The 24,769-nt window shown below is 41.0% G+C and overlaps 1 protein-coding gene across 3 annotated transcripts in view; it reads left to right on the forward strand.

Annotated features, from left to right (window-relative positions):
• The window catches only part of WWC2 (WW and C2 domain containing 2), a 396,047-nt gene that overhangs the window by 319,536 nt on the left and 51,742 nt on the right, over positions 1–24,769 (forward strand). For all 3 annotated transcript variants that reach the window (XM_029581662.1, XM_029581741.1, XM_029581816.1), the window contains exons 15-17: positions 5,764–5,956; positions 7,045–7,209; positions 14,013–14,149. In XM_029581662.1, coding sequence (XP_029437522.1) covers positions 5,764–5,956; positions 7,045–7,209; positions 14,013–14,149 — 495 coding nt within the window. The remainder of the gene's footprint in view (positions 1–5,763; positions 5,957–7,044; positions 7,210–14,012; positions 14,150–24,769) is intronic.

The raw sequence follows: 24,769 nt of genomic DNA on the forward strand, positions 1-24,769 counted from the left end.
TAAACGTGGTAATGGCTTACCTAGCTGAAATTTCACTGCTGAGAGAGGCGGGAAATTTGAAAACAAGGGGTTTGTCCTGGCAACCGAAAGATGTTGGATTGGACAAGGCTCAGATGACAATGGAGGGCAGAACAGAGAAAACAAAAACATAATTCCTGTTCATACTCCTGATCGGTCCAGACTCCTCTTTTGCCTCCCTGTCAGCAGATAGAGACAGAGAAGAAAAGCTTTATTGACACTGCTGCTTAACCCAGTGTGCCGCCTGCAGTAGCTCAGTATTTCTCTGTCTCCAGCAGATGGCAGAGGTGTAGAACCTGCAGTCTGGAGTGAAGAAAAAAAAAAGATGAATAAAGAGATCAACAGGAGCTTCATTGTAGGGGGTTCTTAGGTACCTGATAGGGACCATCTTCCCTGGTTGAGGTGGACAAGCAGGGGTTTGGTGACCCTTGGTGTGTCTCATGCCTGGACACTGAGAGGGTTTCTATTATCTGGTAGTCTAGTTCTCGCGATCCCCCAGAAAGCCCTCGGAAACCATCTACCACTCCACAGCATTGAACAAAGTTCTCTAATTTGTTTTTATTTGTAAAGTTTAAAGAAAAAAGCCTGACAGGTGGCTTAAGAACATAAGAACATGCCATACTGGGTCAGACCAAGGGTCCATCAAGCCCAGCATCCTGTTTCCAACAGTGGCCAATCCAGGCCATAAGAACCTGGCAAGTACCCAATAACTAAGTCTATTCCATGTTACCATTGCTAGTAATAGCAGTGGCTATTTTCTAAGTCAACTTAATTAATAGCAGGTAATGGACTTCTCCTCCAAGAACTTATCCAATCCTTTTTTAAACACAATATATACTAACTGCACTAACTACATCCCCTGGCAACAAATTTGAGAGTTTAATTGTGCATTGGGTAAAAAAGAACTTTCTCCGATTAGTTTTAAATGTGCCACATGCTAACTTAATGGAGTACCCCTAGTCTTTCTATTATCTGAAAGAGTAAATAACCGATTCACATCTAGACTTCTCATGATTTTAAACATCTCTATCATATCCCCCCTCAGCCGCCTCTTCTCCAAGCTGAAAAGTCCTAACCTCTTTAGTCTTTCCTCATAGGGGAGTTGTTCCATTCCCCTTATCATTTTGATCGCCCTTCTCTGTACCTTCTCCATCGCAATTATATCTTTTTTGAGATGCGGTGACCAGAATTGTACACAGTATTCAAGGTGCGGTCTCACCATGGAGCGATACAGACGCATTATGACATTTTCCGTTTTATTCACCATTCCCTTTCTAATAATTCCCAACATTCTGTTTGCTTTTTTGACTGCCGCAGCACACTGAACTGACGATTTCAATGTGTTATCCACTATGATGCCTAGATCTCTTTCTTGGGTTGTAGCTCCTAATATGGAACCCAACATTGTGTAACTATAGCATGGGTTATTTTTCCCTATATGCATCACCTTGCACTTATCCACATTAAATTTCATCTGTCATTTTGATGCCCAATTTTCCAGTCTCAAAAGGTCTTCCTTCAATTTATCACAATCTGCTTGTGATTTAACTACTCTGAACAATTTTTTGTATCATCTGCAAATTTGATTACCTCACTCCAAACCTTTTGTATCATCTGCAAATTTGATTATCTCACTCCAAGCCTATCTGGCTTGGAGCAGGATTCTCATCTTCGGCGGGAATCACACCCGACATAGGTGAGAGGCAATGATAGCTGGGGTTCCCAAATTTGATGAGACAGTCTATGAGCGATGAGGAGGTAGCACAGATGGGACACATGTCTTAGCTGTGCAGATTAGTGCACGCACTGCATCTCCAGGGGAGAGGGCAGCTCGGACAGTGCATACTGCATTTCAGCACTTACAGTTTGTGCGCGTAATAGTGCACGCCTTGATTCTGTGTGTGACAGACCACTTCGCTCGTTGCGAGCTGCTGCAGATCCTTTTCCCGTGAATGTGGGAATGGTGGCCATCTTGGGCGCATTCGCAGCAGCATGCGAGGTTTCCAGGGATGCAAGGGATTCCCCTCCTTCCTGTTTGCGGCTATGCAGCTTTCCCGCAGAGAGGCAGGAAGCCTATCTGGCCAGAAAGGCAACAGGAAAGAAGTACTTTCATACCCAGCACAAGCTGCAAAGTGGCTCATGGCCTGCTAAATGACCCAAGGTGACCAGCAAGAAGGCATCAGCTAGCATCCATTGGTTTGGCTGGGCAGCACAGTGGCCCCATCGAGGGGTCTGAGTATCCTGAAATTAGACTTGTCCACCAGATCGGCCTCTGGGGGTGGAGTCCACGCAGGATTTGTTGGATCTGGATCCAGAGGATGTGCCGGTGGTTGAAGGGGACGAACCTAAGGTGGTCCGTCTTTTTCATAGGAAAGAGTTATGGCCCTTGATTTCACATGTGATTAAAGAGTTAGGCATAAAACTTCCTCAGGAAGAGCCAGACCAGGATTGAGTGGACCCAGTCATGGATGACTTTAGAGGTCCAGCTAAGGCTTATCCTTTCCACAAATCAATAAAGAATTTGGTCTTCAGGGAGTGAGCCATCTGGAGACCGGTCTGAAAGTTAGAAGGGCAATGGCAAGGTTGTACCTATTGCTGGAGGAGACACTCAAGCTTTTGTTGATTACAAAGGTCAATGCTTCGGACTCAGTGATGACCAAGAAAACCACCATTCCGATGGTAGGGTCTGCCGCACTGAAAGATGTGCAGGTCCAAAAGCTGGAAGTTTACCTCAAGAGGAATTTTGAGGTTTCAGCCTTGGGTAGATGACCTGCCGTATACAGCAGATTTATGCAGAGAGCTTGTTTGCGCTGGGTTCTGCAGTTGCAGGTGAAGGAGGTGACTTCATCATCCAGGTTGAGTGCTTGGAGGGCATAAGTTGCCAGAGGACAAGCCAAAAAGGGTGGGGGGAAAATCCTGTCCAGTCCGTTTAAATTTTAGAGACTATAGGAGATATTGACAGAACAGTAGCCTTTTGGCAGTACAGAGGCAAAACTCAGGTAGGACCCAGTCCTTTCTTAATGGGCGGAAACCAATTCCTGGTCAGGGAACCGGGTGGGAGGGGACCAAGTCTTCTCACTGAAGCAAGGCTAGTCCATTCTTCTCTTCCAGATATCAAGGGGGTGATTAGCCCACTTTTACTAGGATGGTTTCTCAGGAGGCTCAGGAGTTGGGTCACTGGGCTGAGCAGCACCTGGCAATTTTGGTAGCGTTTCACATAGCTGGGGTGGAAAATGTGCAGGAAGATTTTCTCAGCAGTTAAACCCTGGAGAGTTGGAGCTGTTTGAGGAAGCAGTGCTTCTTATTCGGGCCAAATGGGGAACAACACACATGGCTTTGGTAGCGTTGAGATAACACTTGGCCTCCATGTTCTTGTCCGTGGTTTTGTAGATGAACCATTAAGATTGGGTCACCTTACAAGATAGTTACATCAGGGTCCAATATTTTTGGATCCGGCAGATTGCTTCTATACCACAGCTTGAAATTTGAGAGGAAAAGCTTATGATGCAAGGGTTATTCCAAAGACGACATTGCAACATTTTGCAAGTCAGGCGGCGTCCACATTGGTTTGTCAGATAAGGCATGTAGCCTAATTGGGCTTTTAATCTTTCTGTAAAAAATCTTTCTGTAAAATGGCCTAGTATTTATAATTCCCTTCAAGTGCAGGTGGCGGCTCTAGACTGCCTTTGGGATAAGGTGCAGGGATTTCCATGGCCTCCCACCCAGATATGATTCAGTTTCTTTATGGCATGAAATACTTGCGGCCATCGATGGAATCTTAATTTAATTCGGAGGGTGTTGTATAAGGCTCCGTTCAAGCCATTGCAGAGGACAAAAAGACTTACTGAAGGTGTTTTGGGTTTTTTTTTTGTGGTGATTTGTTTGGCCAGAAGAAATTTAGAGTTTCAGATGTCTTGTAGAGATCCCTTTCTGCAGTTCACAGAGAGTGAAATGTCATTGCGAACAGTGCCCTCATTTCTGCAAAAAGTGATTTCAGGTTTTCATCTTAGTCAAACAATGGAATTCCTGCTTTTCCTAATGTGGCTTCTACAGAGCCACATGCAAGGGAGCTTTGTATGTTGGATGTGAGGTGGGCGATGAGGTATCTCAAGGTGACTCACAGTTTACGATTGGCGATTGGCTCAGCATACATTTATGAAGATCTAAGGGCTCACTTAACTCAGGTGCAGGCAACTTCATCGACCGTGTATCAGCTGATCTTGCCTCATGAAATCTGTTTTGTGGCGACTTGGAAGTCTTTCAACAGACATTGTCATTTGAATGTCCAAGATCTAGATTCCACATGTTTTGGAAAGTGTATTGTGAGCAGGGCTATCACATTCCCATCCTAAATAAGGGGCACTTGGGTACATCCCAAGAGTCTGAACTGATCTGGGGTATGAACAGGAAAAGAAAATTAATTCTTACCTGCTAACTTTTGTTCCTGGAATACCACAGATCAGTCCAGAGCCCCACGTTTCAGTAAAGCCCGCTCGTTATGGCAGTATGTTAAAGATGCAGGGTGACTTGTTTAGTTAAATAAGGTTCTACCTAGTGTTGTTGGAATAAGTTTTTCCATAGGGGTTCCAACTTCCTCCTGCTCATTGAGGGGGGTTGAGTGTCTCAGTTATTATAATTATTCTCAGCTTGGCTTGGGTACAGGTTATACTGAGGGACTGCAGGTGTCTCACTGGTTTAAGTAGCAGTATTGTTAAAGCTTTTCTTATGTCTCCATCTGCTGCCAGGGAGACAAAACCCAGGAGTCTGGACTGATCTGTGGTATCCCAGGAACAAAAATTAACAGCTAAGAACCAAGTTTCTTTTGTGAACTAATTTTCCCAAAGTGGAATTTTAATTTTCCTCCCCAGACCTTTTTCAGAATGCCTTTTCTTTCTTGAACCCACATCTTGGGACTCATAAATGGAGTCTTGCACAATAATTCTTGGTTCCAACTTGTGACATTGCTTTTTCTTCTTGGGGTATCAGCAGTAAGAATTAGCAGTAATCATAAAATAATGGAATGAGTCACATGATCTAATTGCAGAGATAACAACAAATAGCCTTGGATAATCAAATCCTCAATCTTTATAGCAGAATAGCCATTAGAATTAAAACTGCTCTAGTAACAAGTAAGCAAACAAAAAACCTCCAGTTGACCCCATAATACCCCCAAGTCCATTAGCAGACGCTCCCTCTGGGTAGGAATTATTCTGATAAATAGCTGTGTCAATGATCCCTCCTAGGCATCTGCACGTAGGAGCAGCCCTTTAGCACACCAGCATCCATAATAAAAGTAGAGGCCCTGCTAAACCAGAGGAACAATCAGACCTCAGGGGATAAACCCCAGAATCCAGAGATGGTTACTGCTCTCCTCTTTAGACTTTCCAGGCCACTCCAGAATTTCCCAGTACCACTCAAATTCTCAGGCTTATATATCTGGGTGATACTCCCTCTAGCAGTCCTTTCTCTCAGCACTTTTACTTAAGTGAATTGTCAAAGTTTATCCTTTACTGCAGACCCTACCACCCACTGTGACTAATGGTAGAAGTGAAGCAGTAGATGTAAAGTACAATTAAAGGTATACCTACAGCCTCCAAATTTAGACCAGCGCTATACTTGTTATATACAGTTTAATGGACTAATTGTTCATATAAAACCCACTTTTCTTTGTTATGGTTCTCTGTAAGATTATTACAAGTTTGCTTGTGGCCCACATGAAGTTGGCCTTGTTTCTATTTTCTTAAGATATTTCAGGATTGCCATGCTTCCATCTTCAAATGACATGAGCTGTCTGTTCCGCACTAAAGTCCACCCTGCTGCTGAAACCATTTTATTCAGTGAATTATTCCGAGTGGCTATTTCCTTGTCAGCTTTGCAGCACAAGACTCTGCGAGTGGACATCTGCTCTGTTAATAAGGCTCATCGGGAAGAGTGCCTGGTAAGCATTGTTATATTGCTTAATAAGGTGTAGTTATCTTTTTTCCGCCATCCTGGAAGCTCAGGTTTGCGCACTAGTTTGTACTCAGCTTATTTGCATGGATAGAAAATGTATGCAAACAAGGCCACTAGCCAAAAGGAAATCCCATGGGTTAGTACATCGGCCTCTTAACCTGTTATTGCTTGGGTCTCACCTCTGCTGCTTGGTCATCAGCTGGCACACTAGGGACCTTGTCTTGGGTCCAGCCACCTCCACAAATATGTTCCTAAACTTTCACACAGCTAATGCTGGACCAATACAACCAGTGGTCTCACCTCCACCATCTGCCACACTTCACACCACAATCTCAGCACAGACACTAGCACTCCTCATCATTGTCTGGGCCCATGCCCTATAATGTCTCCAATTCAGCACCCCTGCTTCAGAAAAACACTGGTTATCAGGCGCTTGACTGCAGCAATAATTAGGCATCTCCACCAAAATGCCAGGAGCCTGATAAAGATCTCAGCAACACATTGGCCTCCCATTTGGTTTCTTTCCCAGTGCCACCAGCAAGCTCACTTGAGTCTACGTGTTATTGCAGCAGCAGGATCACACCTTCTCCTGGGGTAACTTGTGCTTGCAGATTTCACAATTTCATTTCTTTTCATGTTTGTGATAAAATTTGGCCCTTGATGATTTATTTATTTATTTATTTGTTTGTTTAAAAGTTTTATATACCGCACAGTGGGGTAGAAGTCTATCCGTCTAGGCGGTTTACAAAAATAAAACATACATAATTAAAAACAGTACACCATACACAAAAACATACAAAACTTAAATACATTGCAATGTTTGTTGATGGGAATATAGTACATTATGTAGAAACATTATTGTAAGTTATACGCGCACGTGAATAGGTAAGTTTTTAGCAGTTTTTTAAATTCTCTACGATTTGATGTCAAACGGATATTGTCTGGAAGGGAGTTCCATAAAGTGGGATGATAACATGCTTCCTGTTCCTTCCGAAACTACAACCATTTAACAAAATAGAGGAATGTAAACAATATGTAATTTAAATTTGTTTTCTGCATATTTCTGTCTTGCAGGCTGGAACTCAGATCAGCCTTGCAGACATATCATTTTCTAATGAAGTTTATACTCTGTGGTCTAATTTGCTGCCATGTAAGCAAGTCGTTGGCCATAGGAACAAGGACCGAAATGAGGATTCAGTATTTCTAACAGATGAGCAGTTGCCAGCCTCGCTGGACTTGGTACGTGATGCATATTGGTTTGAGCTGAGCTATGACAGACGCAAGCAGCAAAATATGACTCCATAAGTAACAGTATTTTTTGCCTGTGCACAAAGATCTGAATTGTAAAGCTTTTCCCTATTATGTGCCTGTGGGAAAAATCTTTGATCTGTTTGGGCTTAAGTTTACATCATATGATACTATCAAAATGATGGAAGACCACTAAGGGACACATGTGCCACTATTGACAAAGCTTAGTAAATGTGACTGTTAGCTATAAAATCAGATTTAATGGGCTCGATTTTCCAAAGTATTTATGTGCATTAATTGTCACTAATTGACCATTTCCTCATTAATACAATCCTTGAAACCAAACCCCTCACACCTTCCACACAAAAACACCATAAAACCATCTCTTTCCGTAAACACTGTAGTACGGAAGAGCTCACCCTAGCTTTCAACAAAATAGCTAACAACATTGATCTCACCAATCCAGACACCGCACTACACTCCTGGAACAATCTCACTACGACCATAGCCAACGATCTATGCCCCATTATCCACAAAGAAATACCCTCTACACAACAGGAGAAAAGGAAACCTTGGTTCTCCGCCAAGTTAAAAACCTTGAAACAAGAACTAAGAGCCAAAGAACGCGCCTGGCGCAAACAACCATCGGCTACACTTAAAGCCACCTATAACAACACTTTACACGCATACCGTCATGCAATTACCCAAGCCAAGCGTGATTTCCACGCGACAAAGATCCACGACTACCAATTTAATGCAAACGCCTTATTCACATATGTCTCAGAACTCACCAATCCCAATTCACCAACTCTCAACGATACTACCTCCAACAAAAAATGTGAAGAACTAGCCCTATACTTCAAGAATAAAATCGACAATATTCTACTCCGCTTCCCAGACAACACTACCCCCCTCCCCCCCACTCCCAATGACAAAAAGATCACCCTTAAAACATTTGACCTCACCACCAACATAGAAGTAGAAACTATACTAAAAAAGATGAAACCATCCACACACTCTTCAGACACCATTCCTTCAAAAACCCTCCTCTCCATCACCCCCGCCATCACCAAACATATTAAGGACTTTATCAACTGCTCTATTACTGCAGGCAGTGTCCCAGACCCACTCAAACTGGCCATAGTCAAGCCCCTCCTGAAAAAACCCACCCTCGACCCCACAGACCCTGCCAATTACCGTCCAATTTCCAATCTCCCATTCTTATCCAAAGTCCTAGAGAGGGATATTAACAAACAACTAACGGAGTTTTTAGAAGACCACAATGTCCTCCAAACTCAACAGTTCGGTTTCCGCAAAGACCGAAGCACCGAAACCTTACTACTAGCCATGACAGACACCATACTTAAAGGTATGGACCATGGAAACTCGTACATACTCGCCCTACTAGACATCTCAGCTGCTTACGACACTGTCAACCATCAGATACTAATGACCCGCCTAACAGAAATAGGCATCGCCGACACAGCCCTCTCATGGCTCTCCTCCTACCTCACACACAGAGAGTATCTAGTTAAAATCGACAAGCACGAATCCTCACACATACCTATCACGCAAGGCGTACCCCAAGGATCATCCTTATCCTCCACCCTATTTAATATTTATCTCATACCCCTTTGCCACCTCCTCTCCAAACTAGGCCTGAAATTCTTCCTGTATGCAGATGACGTGCAGATTCTCATCCCGTTTCAGGGATCCATAAAAGAACCTCTGCAACGCTGGGAATCTTGCCTCGCCACCATAAGCGCCTCACTATCCGAACTCCATCTTGCTCTAAACTCATCAAAAACAGAATTACTCGTCATCTCTAAGCAGCCTGAACATTTCACTCTCCCCATGCAACAGAACACTCCTCAAAATACAACCACAGCCACCCCTCAGACCCAGTTTGTAAGAGATCTGGGAGTCTACATAGACCAACACCTAAGTTTCAAACCCCACATCAAAAATCTACTAAAGGGGGGTTTCTATAAACTTAACATCATAAAAAAACTCAAACCCCTCCTCCACACCCACGATTTCCGCACAGTCGTACAGACCACAATGCTCACAAAAATAGACTATTGCAATTCCCTATTACTAGGACTCCCCGCCGCCACCATCAAACCCCTCCAAATTCTGCAAAACTCCATGGCTAGAATCATAACAGGCACACAAAAAAGAGACCACATCACCCCCATACTAAAAGACCTACATTGGTTACCTATCTCCTTCCGCTCACAATACAAAACCCTCACCATCCTTCACAATTCCCTACACAAACATAATCACACCTGGCTAGACGAAATGCCTCGTTACCGTTCCTCCGACCGTCCCACAAGAACAACCCATGCAGGCACTCTACACACCCCATCTCTAAAGGCAGCACATTCTACTCACACCAGAGAGAGAGCCTTTTCCGTCGCTGGCCCCAACCTCTGGAACTCCCTCCCCACCCTCCTACGCCAAGAGACATCCCTGAAAATTTTCAAGAAAGGAGTCAAAACATGGCTATTTCGACAGGCCTATCCTGACACAAACCAAATTTAATCTCTCCCAGCCCCCCCTGCTCGAACTTTCTCCACCCCTCCCTATGTTTCCCCGCTTCCCCTCACACCACCCATGGATACCCTAGAAGAAACAACATCCCCCTCTACTGCTTAATTTATCCTTTTTGATCACGATCGGTTAATGTGTCCTTTTCGTAAGAAATAGTATTTTGTTCTAAGGTTATATTGTTATGTTTTTGTTACTTTATTTTATTCTTTGTACATTGTTTTATTGTTTTATTGTATCGCCCACCTGAGTTCTTTGTAAACCGGCATGATGTGCTGCACGAATGTCGGTAGATAAAAGTTAATAAATAAATAAATAAATAAATAATTTTATAAGCATAAATGGGCTTTTGAGACCTGCCTTGGAGTTTTACACATAAAAGTACAGGCAAAAGTAATTCTGTGCATACTTTTGTACATGCACTTGAAAGATGCATTCTGGGGAACAGAGTTGGATCAGGTATAGCATTTATATGTATAAATCTGATTATCAAAAATAATAATAATATACACATTTGCACCATTTACACCTGCTAATAAACAGGTATAAATGTGTGCACGTATGTTGTATTGAATTCCATGTGTACCTACTTATGCGTACGAGTCCACTTGGAAAATTCAGGCTAAAGTCTGCATGTACTTTATACATGCAAATTTTAGCCCTACGTGGACTGCTGAAAATTACTCTCATTGTGCATAAATGATTTTGAAAATCAACCCCTAAGAAGGCAAAAAGATTTGCTATCTGGTATGCGATGTCCAGCAAACTCCTGCTTAGAAATGTTTTGTTCAATCTTTGTAGTTTCAGACTTGCTTATTCAACATCATAGAGGGAGCACTTCTTTTTTTTAAATAATACTAAAATAAAACATTTTTGTCTGAAGACAAGCAGTTCACCAAGTTACATACACAAGTCGTGTGACTGTACTTGATGCCAAAAGAACAGAGTCCTCCATAGCTTTCTAGAAAGGTCAGAAGCCTTTCATTGACCATGTGTGGTAGTTCCCAGGGCTCTCCTCGGTTATTGTTTATTCACTGAAACTACTGGCCACATTTTCTTCTTTGTTGCCAGAGGGTGTTAAACCCTCCTTAGGCCGCTCTAGTAAAGATTTTCGGCACTTTTATAATTTTATTTTTTTTCTCCAATCCGCAGAACTAGTCCTTATGTTTTTCTTCAACATGTACAATTTTAACATCGTATTTTACCCAATACTCAATTGGCTCATGTATTCCATACAATATTTATGATTATCAATACAGTCTCTTTAATACATACATTACTCACACTGTTTAATTCTATAAACTTTTATTCATATTCATGAATTTAACATATTTCAACATTTATTACAATCTTAATTTAATACATACATACATATCATTAGCCTTTTATACTTTACCCATTGGACATGCCAGATACCATTAGATTCACTTAAAATGACATCCTACATCATATTCCCACATGCATTCTTCCCCCATTCACACATACCCCAGCCCCCTATAAAACACACCTCAAAACACTCTCTTCTGTAATTGTATGATCACTTGTTATTCTCCTCTTCCTCACAAGTGCTCCATCTTCACCTGGATAGTGGGCAGCTTCCAATGTTTGGTCCCTTCACTGACATTTGTCAGTGAAGGGACCAATCCTCTTGCAGAATCGAGTAACAGTCTTCCTAAAATTAGCCATATAACTTTATTTTCCTAAAAGTGCTGGGAGCTGTCAACTCTACTGCAGAAGAGATGACTGAGAAGGGGATATGACAGAGGGCCACAAAATCATGAAAGGACTTGAACAGGTTAATGTGAATCAGTTATTTACTCTCTCAGATAATAGAAGAACTACGGGGCTTTCCATGAAGTTAGCAAGTAGCTAATTTAAAATGAATCAAAGAAAATTCTTTCACTCAGCGCATAGTTAAGCTCTGGAATTCATTGCCAGTGGATGTGGTTACAGCAGTTAGTGTAACTCGGTTTAAAAAAAGTTTGGATAAGTTCCTAGAGAAAAATTCCATAAACTGCTATTAATTAATAAGCAATAATAGCTTGAGATCTATTAATGTTTGGATACTTGTGACTTGGAAACAGGATGCTGGGCTTGATGGACCCTTGGTCTGACCCAGTATGGCATATTTTATCTTATGTTCTTTTGTTAAATTAGTTTTCAATCCAGTAGATTACTTTTGGGGTTCTTCAGGAGGTAGGGATTTGATCAACACTTTTTTTTTTAAGGTAGGTGAGCAGGATGAGATGGAGATTGGCCTTACTTGACATGGTAGGGTTTTTTCTATTTGATATTATCCCTCTAACCTTAGGCCTGCTTTTTTTCTGACCAGAGTTAGCCAGATAAATTTACCCGGATAGCACTGATATCTATTATTAACAGATTAAATTTAAGCCCAATTCCTAGAATGCCCCAGCCTGCTTTTTTTTAAATATGATTGTTTTAATTTGACTTACTAGACTAAAACTTTGCCATTCAGCGGGGCAGGATATTTAAAACACAGGATTGGTCCGGGTAAGTCCCGAACTTAGCTGGAAAAAACTTTTTTGAATATTGACATATTAGGGGGTAATATTCATTCACTGGCTGGATTGAAAAATTAGCCAGATAAACTTATCCAACTAAATTTGGAGAGCTATTCAGTGGTGTGCAGCTGTAGTATTGAATATAGCCAGTTATCTTAAAGATAGCTGTATAAGTTTATCCAGCCTAGTCCACAGCATGACCTTTAGCAAGATGTTATCCGGCTGAATATCAAATTTAGTCGAGTAACTTAACCAGCTAATTTAACTCTGCCCAGATATGCCCCAGGAACGCGTCTACATTTAGCTGTATAGGTGCCCAAAATATTTAGAAGTCAGCATATTAAGCAGGATAAATTACAAGTTATCCGGCTAAATGCTGCTGAATATGGACCTCGGAAGGTTGTTTTATTTGTTTGTTACAAGAAAACAAAAAATTGTATTTTCGTTGGATTCTATTGGTTTTTTGATGTCATGAATGCTTCTTTGTAAGCACAAGCAGCTGTTTTAACTGGCAGAATTTTGTTTCTGCCACATCTGCGGGTTATAGGGTGACCACACTCAAATGTGTCTAGTTTTTTTTTACTTTTTAGCTTCTCTGAGAAGAATCTAGCCATGGAACTCCTTAGTTACTTGGCTAGATCTTTTTTGACCTCTAAATGACTTTACTTACCTATGGATAATCTGGTTCTTCTGAGGAGGCATGTTATGTATGAAGTGTTTTTCTAACTGTCCACATTGCTGCAAGGTCAATTACCCATGGATTTTGCATCCATTTCAAAGTGAAAGTATAGACCTACTTTCACTTTGAAAATTATCCCAGAACAATTGCCCCTACACATTTACACCTGCTGATTTGGTCAGATAATTATTCTGAGAAAAGATAGCACATACGTTTGAAAATTCAAAAGTATGTGCATAAGCGCAAGCACCTTCCCAACCCCAGTCCTGGACTCACTTCTTATTATTGGTGGTAAGCTTATGTAAGTTTACCTGCCCATAGATAGGGCTATTATCTAAAAACCTATTTCCACAGATAAAGCATTGTTTTTCGCATGGAAATGGCTTTCAAAATTGCTTTTAAATTGTCCTAGGGGTTCTTCTTATTGCCATATGTTCTTTCTCTTTATAATATCTCAATGTAACTTTTTAAAATGAATTTTTATCCTCTCTGCAAGCTGATTTTCAAAGGGAAACTCCCTACGGAGCTTTCCTTTTGAAAATTCCATGGTGGGCCTGTGTTGTGAGGATTCTTTATCATACATACTTTGCAAGTGGCAAAATACATGGAGTAAAAAACATATGGGAATTTAATAATGAAATCCCCATGTGTATTTTACTGGGCCCACCCTAACCCAATCCCTGGCACCATCTCTTTTTCCCACTTGGAGGGAGAGGAATATTCAAAGGGTATTTTTGGGTAATCACCCATTTCTCTGCAGCGATCCCTTTGAAAATACCCCCTGTATACTTTTGCTTTTATTTGGGCTTTGGTGGTAGGAGGTTGCCCCATGTATACTTTTTTTTTGTGCTTTGGGTGTAGGAGTGCTTCCAGTCAGAAAAGATATCCGTGACCTGTTCTCTTTTCTTCATAGAAAGAGATGCTGAAAATTTCAGAATGCTTTGGGACTGGTAGGGTCAAAACTCTGGAATGGATCACAACATCCTCAGTGACCTGAAGATGTGGGGTCATCCTTGTCACTGCTTTGTGCTTTACAGGATGCTGTGTCGGCACTGTTGGAAAGGACATCTGCTGAACTGGAAGCTGTGGAACAAGAGCTTGCTCAAGAAGAAGACGAAGAGGAGGAAGATGATGATGATGAAGATCATGAGCACAGAGGTTCTGGAGAAGACTGGTACTATTGATTTTTCTTTTTTATTTCTGTTAGTTTAATGTCTCATGGCAAAGACTCAAAATGAGATATCTTATTTCAATTACTGTTTTATAATCAACATCTGATTATAGATTTATGCTGCCACTGATTTAGTGCAGGGGTGAGCAAACTGGGGGGACGCCCCCTCCCCTCCCCCCCCCCCCGTGGGGGCCGGAACAATCCTGAAGGGGGGCCCAATCAATCTGGTGCTGCCAGAGTATAATGACATCACTGTAAACATGACCCAATTTGGTAAATATTAAACTGGCTAAATTATCACAAACCCACAATTATATTGCAAAACCAAAAAATTTGTGAAAGTGCATAAACATTTTTCAAATAACTACATAAAAACAAATGTTTTATTTAAAGAATTTATTTTGTGTTCAAAATACTTTTTTTAAACATTCAAAAAAAAGTGTTACATATACAAAATATTTATTACGATACATTCCAGACATCAATATCCATTCAAGAAAATAAATCCTTCAAAAAACAAATACCAAATAAAACAGACGTCTAAACCCCCCATCACCCATAAAACATACATATGAGTTACCCTTCCCCACCAATATTCCACAATAAAATTACAAAAAATAGGAATTCTTGCAAGCCTACCCCCACTCTAAAAAAAAACCAACCCACTAACCATTAAAATTCCAGAAAATATTGAATTATACGTTTAATCTTATGGCATACACACAAACAGGAAAGAAACAACTTTTTCCAAATATTAAGGAAATATTTAGACCGAATCCCTTCTTTCAAAAAATGTTTTTTTTCAGAATGTAGATTCCCCAAGAACACCAGGTCTATCTTCTTGGAGAAATTCAAGTCATCATATCATCCTGATAACATACGATGGTATCACACTGGAACTTTATTTATTTTATTTTTATTTAAAGCTTTTCTATACCGGCATTCATGATACAATCATATCATGCCGGTATACAAATAACAGGGGGGTGCAATAACTTTGTTCTTTTAACCAGTGCAGAGGAAGCAAAAACTTTCAATATTACTAACAATACAGCCAGAAACTTCTAGTGGCATAACTCAGGGTGTACGGGGACCGGGAACTCCAATGTTATTCAACAACCTCCATGTGTTTTCACATCTCATTCTTAATTTTATATAAGAGAGAGTGGTTGGCTTGGTATTAGTTGGCAATAGTTTTTTGAAGGATTTATTATCCTGAATGGATGTTGACGTCTGGAATGTATTGTAATAAATATTTGTGTATGTATCACTTTTTATTTTTTGGAATAGAAAATAAGAAATTCTTCAAACAAAACATTTGTTTTTATGTAGATTATTTGCACAAGCTTTTTTTCCCCTTGCCCTGATCTTTTGATTTTGTAATATCCCTGTAAGAAGGCCTTGGCTTAGCCATGTGCCTTTTCTGGTGGGCCCGGGAGGGGGAGCTGCTTACGTTGTGCCGGAACTGGCCACGGGAGGAGCCATTGCAGTGTTCCTGCTGCTGCCAGGTCCCTACCCAGGCAGAGAGAGATCACAGCTGTTGTCCGCCTGGTACAAAACAAATGGTGAGGTAGAGGAGTGGAATGAGCAGAGAGACCAGAGAGAATAAGGAGTTGGATGGGAGAGAGGAAGAAGATTGGGGGGGGTGGAAGGGAAGGTAAAGGCCAAAAATGTAAAACAGTAAAATAAGTAAAGAAAAACATGAGAGAGAAAAAGACAAGCAAACTGCAAAAAAGTACAAAAATAGAAAGCAAAATAGGAAAAAGCATTGAAAATAAATAAATAAATAAATAAATAAATAAATAACGTTGGGCAGGCTGGGATGGAGTTGTATTCAGCTCCTAAAAACTTTTGGCTGGCACCTAAGTTTTTTAAATTTTATTTTATATTTTTCCAGCCCTTTCTATTGTGGTGTGTGTCTGGGTGTGGTATGGAGTGTGCATGTGTGTCTGGGGTGGTTTATCTATATGTGTGGTCTATGTCTCTGTGTGCGATAAGGTCTGTTTGCCTGTATCTCTTTGCGTCTGTCTGTGGTTTGTCTGTCTTCTGCCTGGGGGTGATGTATCTGTCTGTGGTTTTCTGACTAGATGGTGGTACATCTGTCTCTGTGCCTGTCTGGGGTTTGGATTTCTATCTCTCTGTGCGGTGTCTGTCTGAGTTTAGGATGTCTTTGTCTCTGTGTCTTTTTGTCTGAATATCTGTTTCACTCTGTCTGGATGAGGGGTGTCTATCTGGGCGCAAGGTGTCTGTCTTTATGCACATGTGTATGGGTGAATTTGCTTCTTGCAGCAACTTGAAAAGAAACAAGATGGGGGCTTTGATTCAGTGGTTGGCAGTGTGGCTGCCTGGAGAATATTCTTCATGTATGTATGTGTGTATATCACAGCTTGGGTGGGGGTCTGTCATTCGGTTGCTAGCTTCCCAAAAACTTTTTAATTACCGAACATTATTATATTGCTCTGTTTTTGGTCTCTTGCCTCACATACTGTTCCTGGTAAATGGAGTTTACCCCCCCCCCCCCCCCCCAATAGTTGTGACACTAGTTTAATTACAATATTTTGGACTATGCAAGGCTCTGAGTAGAACTTAGTGTTCCCTTTCTATGCCAAATAATCTTATTGTTGAATGTAAATTCAAGCCTTCCCGAATGTAAATTCAAGCCTTCCCGAATGTAAATTCAAGCCTTCCCGAATGTAAATTCAAGCCTTCCCGAACTCCACTTAACACGCCAACCATTAAAGACTCCACTCAGCAACTATATATTTCGGATTATGTATATATACTGTACTATTGTATATAATTAACCTCCTCTCTCTCTCTCTATTTTTCCTCCTCCCAGTTTACAGCCCCTGTTAATTGTAACTGCATCTCTTCATCACGTTTAGTTATGTTCTTGGTTTGTTCTTCACACCCCTGTTTCATGTAAACCGGCATGATGTGAACGCTTTCATGAATGCCGGTATAGAAAAACCTTAAATAAAATATAATAAAAAAATAAAATATAATTTCTCTCTTAGAATAACTAATTGCTCAATTTCTTGATGTTTAGATAATGTAACAAAGACTAGTCTGTCAAAAGCAGAATAAGTTAAAAGAAAACCAGCAACGTAGGTAACAGAGCCAACGTAAGGCTAATAAATATTTAAGGATGTGAACTTTGAGGTTGATATTCAAAGGGATTATTTGGCTAACTGAGGGGGTTATTTTCTAAAGCTATCGCACGCATACGATAGCTAACTTGGGGTGGAGTCAGCCCCGGAAGAGGAGGAGTCGGGGCAGCACAGGGGCTGACGCCTCAATGACTGCGCCAACAGCGAAAGTTAAGCACCTTTATCGCTGTCAGTTATTTGTCACGACGCCGGCAGTGATTGCCGCTGACTATCGCAGGACTGTCTCCCCTCCCCCACCCCCCCGTTACCGTGGGAGGAGCTATGCCTTGCGGCATTAGTGAATGCAGCCCTTAGTTAGTTCAAAAACCCAAGACAAAGTTATCCAGCTAATTCTGGTCAGAAAAATTACCATCCTAAAGTTAGCTAGATAACAAAAATAGAAAATGTAGCAGGCTGAACAACACTCAATTCCTCTCCCTCTCCAAAGATTTTTTTTTTCTAAATGTAGTGGCTCCAGCAGCACCCAATTATCCTCTTCTGCTTCTCTCAAGATTAATAAAAACTAAGAGACAGCAGCACCAATTTCGCCATCCCATACCTGAAGAAAGTCAGTCCAAATCTCCATACTCCCAAATCCTACCCTACCCCCAAGCCACAAAATTGCCCAGCATACCTAACAGAAGGAAAAGCTCTTACCTCCTCCTGCTGATCAGAGTACTAGGCGGTACCAGTACAGCCGAGAGGACCTGCAATGATATTAATGTATTCTCTCGACTCCTGGGTGAAGCAGTAGGTTCCCATTCAGAACTCAGTACTGAATGGGGATCGGCTTCTTCCCTGTCAGTGAATACTGAAGTGGGATTGGTCAGAGAAGGGACCAATCCATATCCAGAACTCATTGACAGGGAAGGAGTGAGTCTCCCCGCCCTCGCCTCACTCCCATTCAGTACTGAGTTCTGAATGGGGATTGGTTGCTTCACTTGGGAGTACAGTGAAAAAATTAATGCTATGAGTCCTTTACCTGTCAGCTCTACCAGTACTTAGTATTAGGCCTGCAGGAGGAGGTAGGAGCCTCTGCTGTTCCTGCTGGGCTTCCTGAGCATTTTGGGGTGTTTTGGGATGGGGATTTGACCCAGAATTATTTTAGGTGGAGGAGATTGGAGTGATGCTGGTAGGGGTTTTTTTGTGGCAGGAGAGGGAGAGATTGGGCACTGCTTGGCTCTCTACATTTTAAATCTTGGGGGTGCAGAGGGGGATCAGGGTACAACGGGCCATCTAAAATCTTTCAGTATTTAAAAGTCCATTGAGCAGAAAGGTTACCCAGATATCTTCATTGTGATAACGTTATGCAAATATATTCAGTGGCACTTTTACTCAGATAACTGCTGTTACATATTTGGCTGAAGTTATCAGAGTAACTTTTATCTGAATAACTTCTCCACTTAATGCTTTATTAAATATTGACCTCTCTTGCAATTACTAAGATCCTTTCCTAAGCAATATATTTATTTATTTATTTTTATATGCCAACATTCATTTTGACATATCACATCGGTTTACATTCAGGTACTGTAGGTATTTTCCTATCCCCAGAGGGCTTACAATCTAAGTTTATACCTGAGGCAATGCAGGGTAAAGTGACTTGCCCAAGGTCACAGGGAGTGACAGCTATGCTAAACATCTTTTAAAAAAAAAAAAAAGGGGGGGACTGTCATGGAGATATGGTACATGGAAAACCATGACTGGGATGTAGTTATACCTGGCTCTAAGCTATTCAGGAAGGGTAGGGTAGGAAGAGAGAGAGAAGGAGTGGCACTATATATAAAAACAGATTTGTAGGGCTTATGAGGTAAGGAGGAGATACTGTGGGCTAATTTGGAAAGAAAGGAATGGAACATCTATTTATATTGGTGCAATATCCAGACCTCTCTTGTAAACATAAGAAATGGATAGAGATTTAATGGCAGATATTCACAAAATTCTTATGAAAGGTAAAGTGCTATTGCTAGGTGATTTTAATCTGCCAGTATTGACTGGGACATTCCTACTGAGATGTCTTCTAGAAGTAGGGAGTTTCAGTATTCTCTGCAAGGAAAACTGTTCCGTCATCTGGTAACAGAACCCACACAGAAGGAAGCCGTACTAGACCTGGTGCTCACCAAGGGGGGGGGGGGCAGTGTTTATGTTGTGGTGGATGATCATTTAGATTCCAGTGATCACCGGATGGTGTGGTTCAGTATTAGAGTGCAGGTGATAAAGGTTCATTCAGAGGCGAGGGTCCCAGTCTTCAGGAAAACTAACCCCTAGATTCATCACAATGCTATAATAATGCATGGATAATGGCCACAGTAAGAAAAGGGAGCATGTTTATGTTAATTTTACAATTACCGCACCGCACTCTAGCATAGTGCTTTGCATAGGTAGTATATCATGGGGTGTGGTAAAGTTTTCACACTCCACGATACTTCTATTTCACAGCTCATGAAGTGCCTGGATGAGTGAGAGAGACTCTGGGAAGGCCTTCACAGTATTAAAATATTTATATCTCTAAAGAGAATAGCTCGAGGTGAAGTGTTGGTGGTGGTTTAGGGGCCACTTTTATATGCAGAGTGAGACGAACAAACAGCACACTACACCTCAGAGATTTGACGTCATTTGGAGTGAGGAAAGTCTCTCACAAATTTGAGATTTCTACTATGTTCTCTCGCCCTAGTTTAATGGACTCTATAACAGGGTACCATCAAGCTAGGGCGAGAGAACATAGTAGAAATCTCAATTTTGTGAGACTTTCCTCACGTCAAACGATGTCAAATCTTCACTGAGGTGTATTGTGCTGTTCATACGTCTCACTCTGCATATAAAAGTGTCCTAAACCACCACCAACACCTCACTTCGAGCTATTAGTTGCCCCTCCTATAATGAAATAAATAGTTGAATACTGTGAAGGCCTTCCCAGAGGCTCTTTCTCTCTCTCTCTCTCCCTCCCTCCCCCTCTCCAAGCCCACAAATGGCTGAAATGCAATTCAGAAAATTTATCACAAGTTGCATTACAGCCATTTCAGGCATATCGCACAGCTCAACACCAGGAAAAAAGGTGTAGTTATTTCCGGTGTTAAAACCATGTGATATTGCCCCTCATTTTAATTAATCCCACCCAAACCCTTCCCCATTTCCACCCCTTCTAAAAATTTGCATTCGTGCCGTGCGATAACACATTTATCGTGTGTGTTAACACCATAACACATTTTAGTGAATGACCCTGTAAGTTTGTTAAAATGGAGGAGTACCTCAAGGAGTTATTAGCTGGATGGCAAAATCTAGGGGAAGTAAAAGAGCGAAGGGCAAAACTAAAAGGAAAAATGGTAAAAGAGAGGGACAAGACTATTTTTTGATATGTTAGTGATCAGAGCGTGAGCAAAAAGTGGCATTGTGAAGCTCAGAGGTTAAAAGGAGAAATATGTAAAGGCTATTGAGAAAAAGAATGATTGATTGAAATACTGAACATTATAAAGAATGTCTGCAAGATTATCGTATAAACTGTCAGGTTGCCCAGAAGGATTTCTACACATATCAGCTCGACAAATCACTAAATCAGCCTCTGAAGCTGTTTTCTATTGTAAACACGTTACTAACCAAGCCAAGAGATGTTATCAAGTTATATCCAGATTGTGATAGGCTTGCTGAATACTTTGAGAACAAAATGATATTGTGTCAACTATTTTTGTTAATGCTTATTTCTAGTGATTCATTTTACTATGTTATGTGCCCTCAAAGTGGACTGAGTTTATTCCGGTAACAATTTAGGAAATAGAGATGATCATTAACAGCTTGCATTCTGCAAGCTCGTAGTTGGATCCATGACCCTTTAGGTTTGTTAAAGGGAAGAAAGATGTAGCATATAGAGTTGTTAAGATCATAGTGAACAAATCTTTGACTGTAGGTATTGTTCCTGAAATTATGAAATTGGCAACAGTGAAACTGTCATGTAAAAGTGATGAAATACCTTTGGATGCTGTTGCAAATTTTCATTCAGTTTTAAACTTTCCCACCCTTGCTAAGATACTTGAAAAGAATGTATTGCAACAGCTTAATGACTATGTAGAATTGGAAGGTTATTAGATAATTTACAATACGGATTCTGAAAGGAACATATTACTGAACTTTTATTGGTTTCCTTATTGGATGAATTGTACTGTCAACTGGAAAAAAGAGGGTCGGATTATTAGCTCATCTGGACTTACCTGCTACATTTGATTTATTGCTTCGCCAACTGCATCAATTTGGATTAAGAGAGGTAGTGATACCATGGTTTGAATCTTTTTTAAAAGGACTTAAGCAGAGAATTCAGTTGGGCAATTCTTTTTCGTCTTGGCAATTCTTGATCTTGGAAGTCCCTCAGAGCTCTGCCCTTTCTTCCATGCTATTTAATTTATATCTAGCACCCATTGGGATTTTGTTGAAAGAGTTGGGTTTATCCTAGTACATCTATGGTGATGATTTTCAGCTTTTTTTTCCTAGTGATAACGATAGTTTTCCATTGTCTTTCTTTTGTCAAAGTATGGGTAAAATCTGGGCATGGTTGGGAGAAAGAGGGATCTCATTGAATGTAACTAAGACTAAGTTGATGTGGTGGGTAAAAAAAACCTCCCTTTAATGGTTTACATATAAATTATAATGGTGTACCGTTATCTATTCTGACAGAGGGGCGTAGTTTGGAAGTTTTGTTAGATCTAAGGGGTAGATTGTCAGAACTTACGTACATGCGTCCATGTGCGCACGCTAGCGCGCATGTTATAAAATGCCAGGTTGGCGCACGCAAGAGGGGGTAGAGATAAGCAATTACACGTGGCGACGCATCAGGGCCTTTCCCAGTTCCCTCTCAGTCCTCTCCAATTAAGGAGCAGACTGGTAGGGAACTTCCCAATCCCCTAGCCTAACCTCCCTTCCCCTCCCCCTATCCCTATCCTAACTAGCCCAATTTTTTATATCTCACCTTTTGCTCCTGCCTCGGAGCAGGAGCAAGGTGTGCACACCGGCACAGCAGCATATGGCTGCTATGCCGGGTGCCTCTAGCCCCGCCCTGCCCCCGGACAGTCCCTTTTTCAAGCCTCTGGATTACACGCATCCCGGGGGTTTATGCGCGTGGCTGAGTGTTTGAAAATTAGCCCGGCGCACGTAAGGTCCAGCCACACGTGCAAACCCCGGGCTTTTACGTGCACCGGGGTTTGAAAATCGACCCCTTAGTTGACCATGGTAAATCTTATTTAAAAAAATGTAGCTAGGGTGGCATTTTATAAACTTAGAATGCTGAAATCTTCAAAAGTACTGTTACCTCTTCATTTGTTTAGATCAGTACTAAAGGCTTTAGTACTAAAACAATGTTTATTGCAATGAGCTACTTATGGGGTTATCAGATTAGATTTTTCAAACACTGCAGTTGGTACAAAATGCAACTGCCAGGGTTATAAGTGGTAAGGGCAGATATCATATAATCCTGGTATTAAGAGAGCTTCAATGGCTCCCTGATGGCCAATGATCGCAGTTTAAAATGATACTTGTTTATAAGTTACTTCATTCAGACTGCTACCAAGTTTCAGCAATACGAGCCAAAGAGATCACTGAGATCTGAAAGAATGGGTTTGTTGGCTTTATCCCCAAGTCAGGAATATCGATCACGGTTAATTATAAGGGCCATTTCTTTTTTAGCACCATTTTTGTGGCATAAGTTACCAGCAGGTTTAAGAAAAGAAGGTGATATAAAATAATTTTGAAAACAATGGAAAACTTTATTATGTCACAATGCTTTTAATGTTTGATTATTTGTTATTATAATAATTTATGAGTGAATATTGCTGTAACCTGTCCTGAACTGTTGTATAGGAAGAGGCAGGATAAAAATGTAAATAAAATAAATAAAAAGCAAAATTGTGTAACAGACATTTGTCTGGTGTTCACTGTGGTAGGAGCAGGACCGCATAAAGTGAACACAAATAGGATTGGAAGTGAGGTAATTCTCAGTTGATTTTCAGAAAAATGTGTTCGTGAGGAACTAGCTAAACTTAAAGTAGGTAAAGTGATGAGACTGGACAGGAAACGCAGAGACGTTCTGGCAGCAACACTGGCTGACTTTTTCAATGCCTCTTTATAATCAGTAGTTCCAGAGGACTGGAGACAAGCAGATGGGGTTCCTATTCACAAAAGTGGAAATAAGGAGGATACTGGGAATTACAGGCCAGTTAGTCTTACCCCTTTAATGGGCAAATTAATGGAATCACTGCTAAAATAGAGGATAGTGCAGTTTATGGAATCCGGACTGTAAGATCTGAATCAACATGTGTTTTGTTTTGCTTTTTGTTATTTTTTTTTTACCAGAGGTATGTTATGTCAGATGAATATGATCAATTTCTTGGGTGACCAGAGAATTGAGTAAGGGGACAACTCTAAATGGCATTGTACTTGGATTGCAGTAAGGCTTTTGACACAGTTTCACATAGGTGATATAAATAAACTGAGCGTTCTGGTTATGGGCCCTTAAGTGGCTAGCTTAGAAACTGGTTAGATGGGAGGCAACAATGGGTAGTAGTAAATAGAGTTCACTCTGAGGAGAGAAGCATTAATAGCAGTGTGGTGCAGGGATTGGTCCTTGGACCAATTCTTTTCAACATCTTCATAAGTGACATTGTGGAAGGATTTTCTGGAAAAGTTTGGCTTATTGCGGATGATACCAAAATCTGCAACAGGGTAGACAGCCAGGAAGGTGTAGAAAATATGAGGAGGGATCTAGCAAAGCTTGAGGAATGGTCTAGAGTCTGGTAGCTAAGATATAATGCTAAAAAAAACAGAGTCATGAAGTTGGGCTGCAAAAACCCAAGGGAGAGGTACAGTAAATGCTTCTAAGCATAAAAGAAGAGCGGGTTTTGGTGGTTATCATATTGGAAGATCTTAAGGTGGCCAAACAGGTGGATAAGCAACAAAAAAAGCCGGAAGGATGCTTGGCTGCTCGCTGAGAGAAATGGATAGCACAAAAAAAGAGAGGTGATATTGCCCGAATAAGTGCCTGGTGAAATCCCATTTGGAATACTGTGTACAGTTCTAGAAACCACATCGTCAAAAGGATACAAAGAGAATGGAGTGGGTCCAGAGGGTGGCTACTAAAACGGTCAGTGGTCTTCATTCTAAAGCATATGGATATAGACTTAAAGATCTGAACATGTACACCCTAGAGGAAAGGCAGGATAGGGGAGATATGAAATAGACATTTAAATACCTCCAAGATTTCCATGCAGAGGAGGCTAGCCTCTTTGAACAGAAAGGAGACTCTAGATTGAGGAGTCATGGGATGAGAGTGAAAGGGGGTAGATTCAGGAGAAATCTAAGGAAATATTTATTTATTTTCCACTTTTCGGCACTTCAGAGTGGATTACATGCAGGTACTGTACAAATTTCCCTATCCTCTGAGGGGCCTGATTCACGAAAGGCCTGATTTTTATTCCCCTGCACGCAGGGGAAACGG

Source organism: Rhinatrema bivittatum, chromosome 1 (genome assembly GCF_901001135.1).
Source record: "Rhinatrema bivittatum chromosome 1, aRhiBiv1.1, whole genome shotgun sequence".
NCBI classification, from domain to species: Eukaryota; Metazoa; Chordata; class Amphibia; order Gymnophiona; family Rhinatrematidae; genus Rhinatrema; species Rhinatrema bivittatum.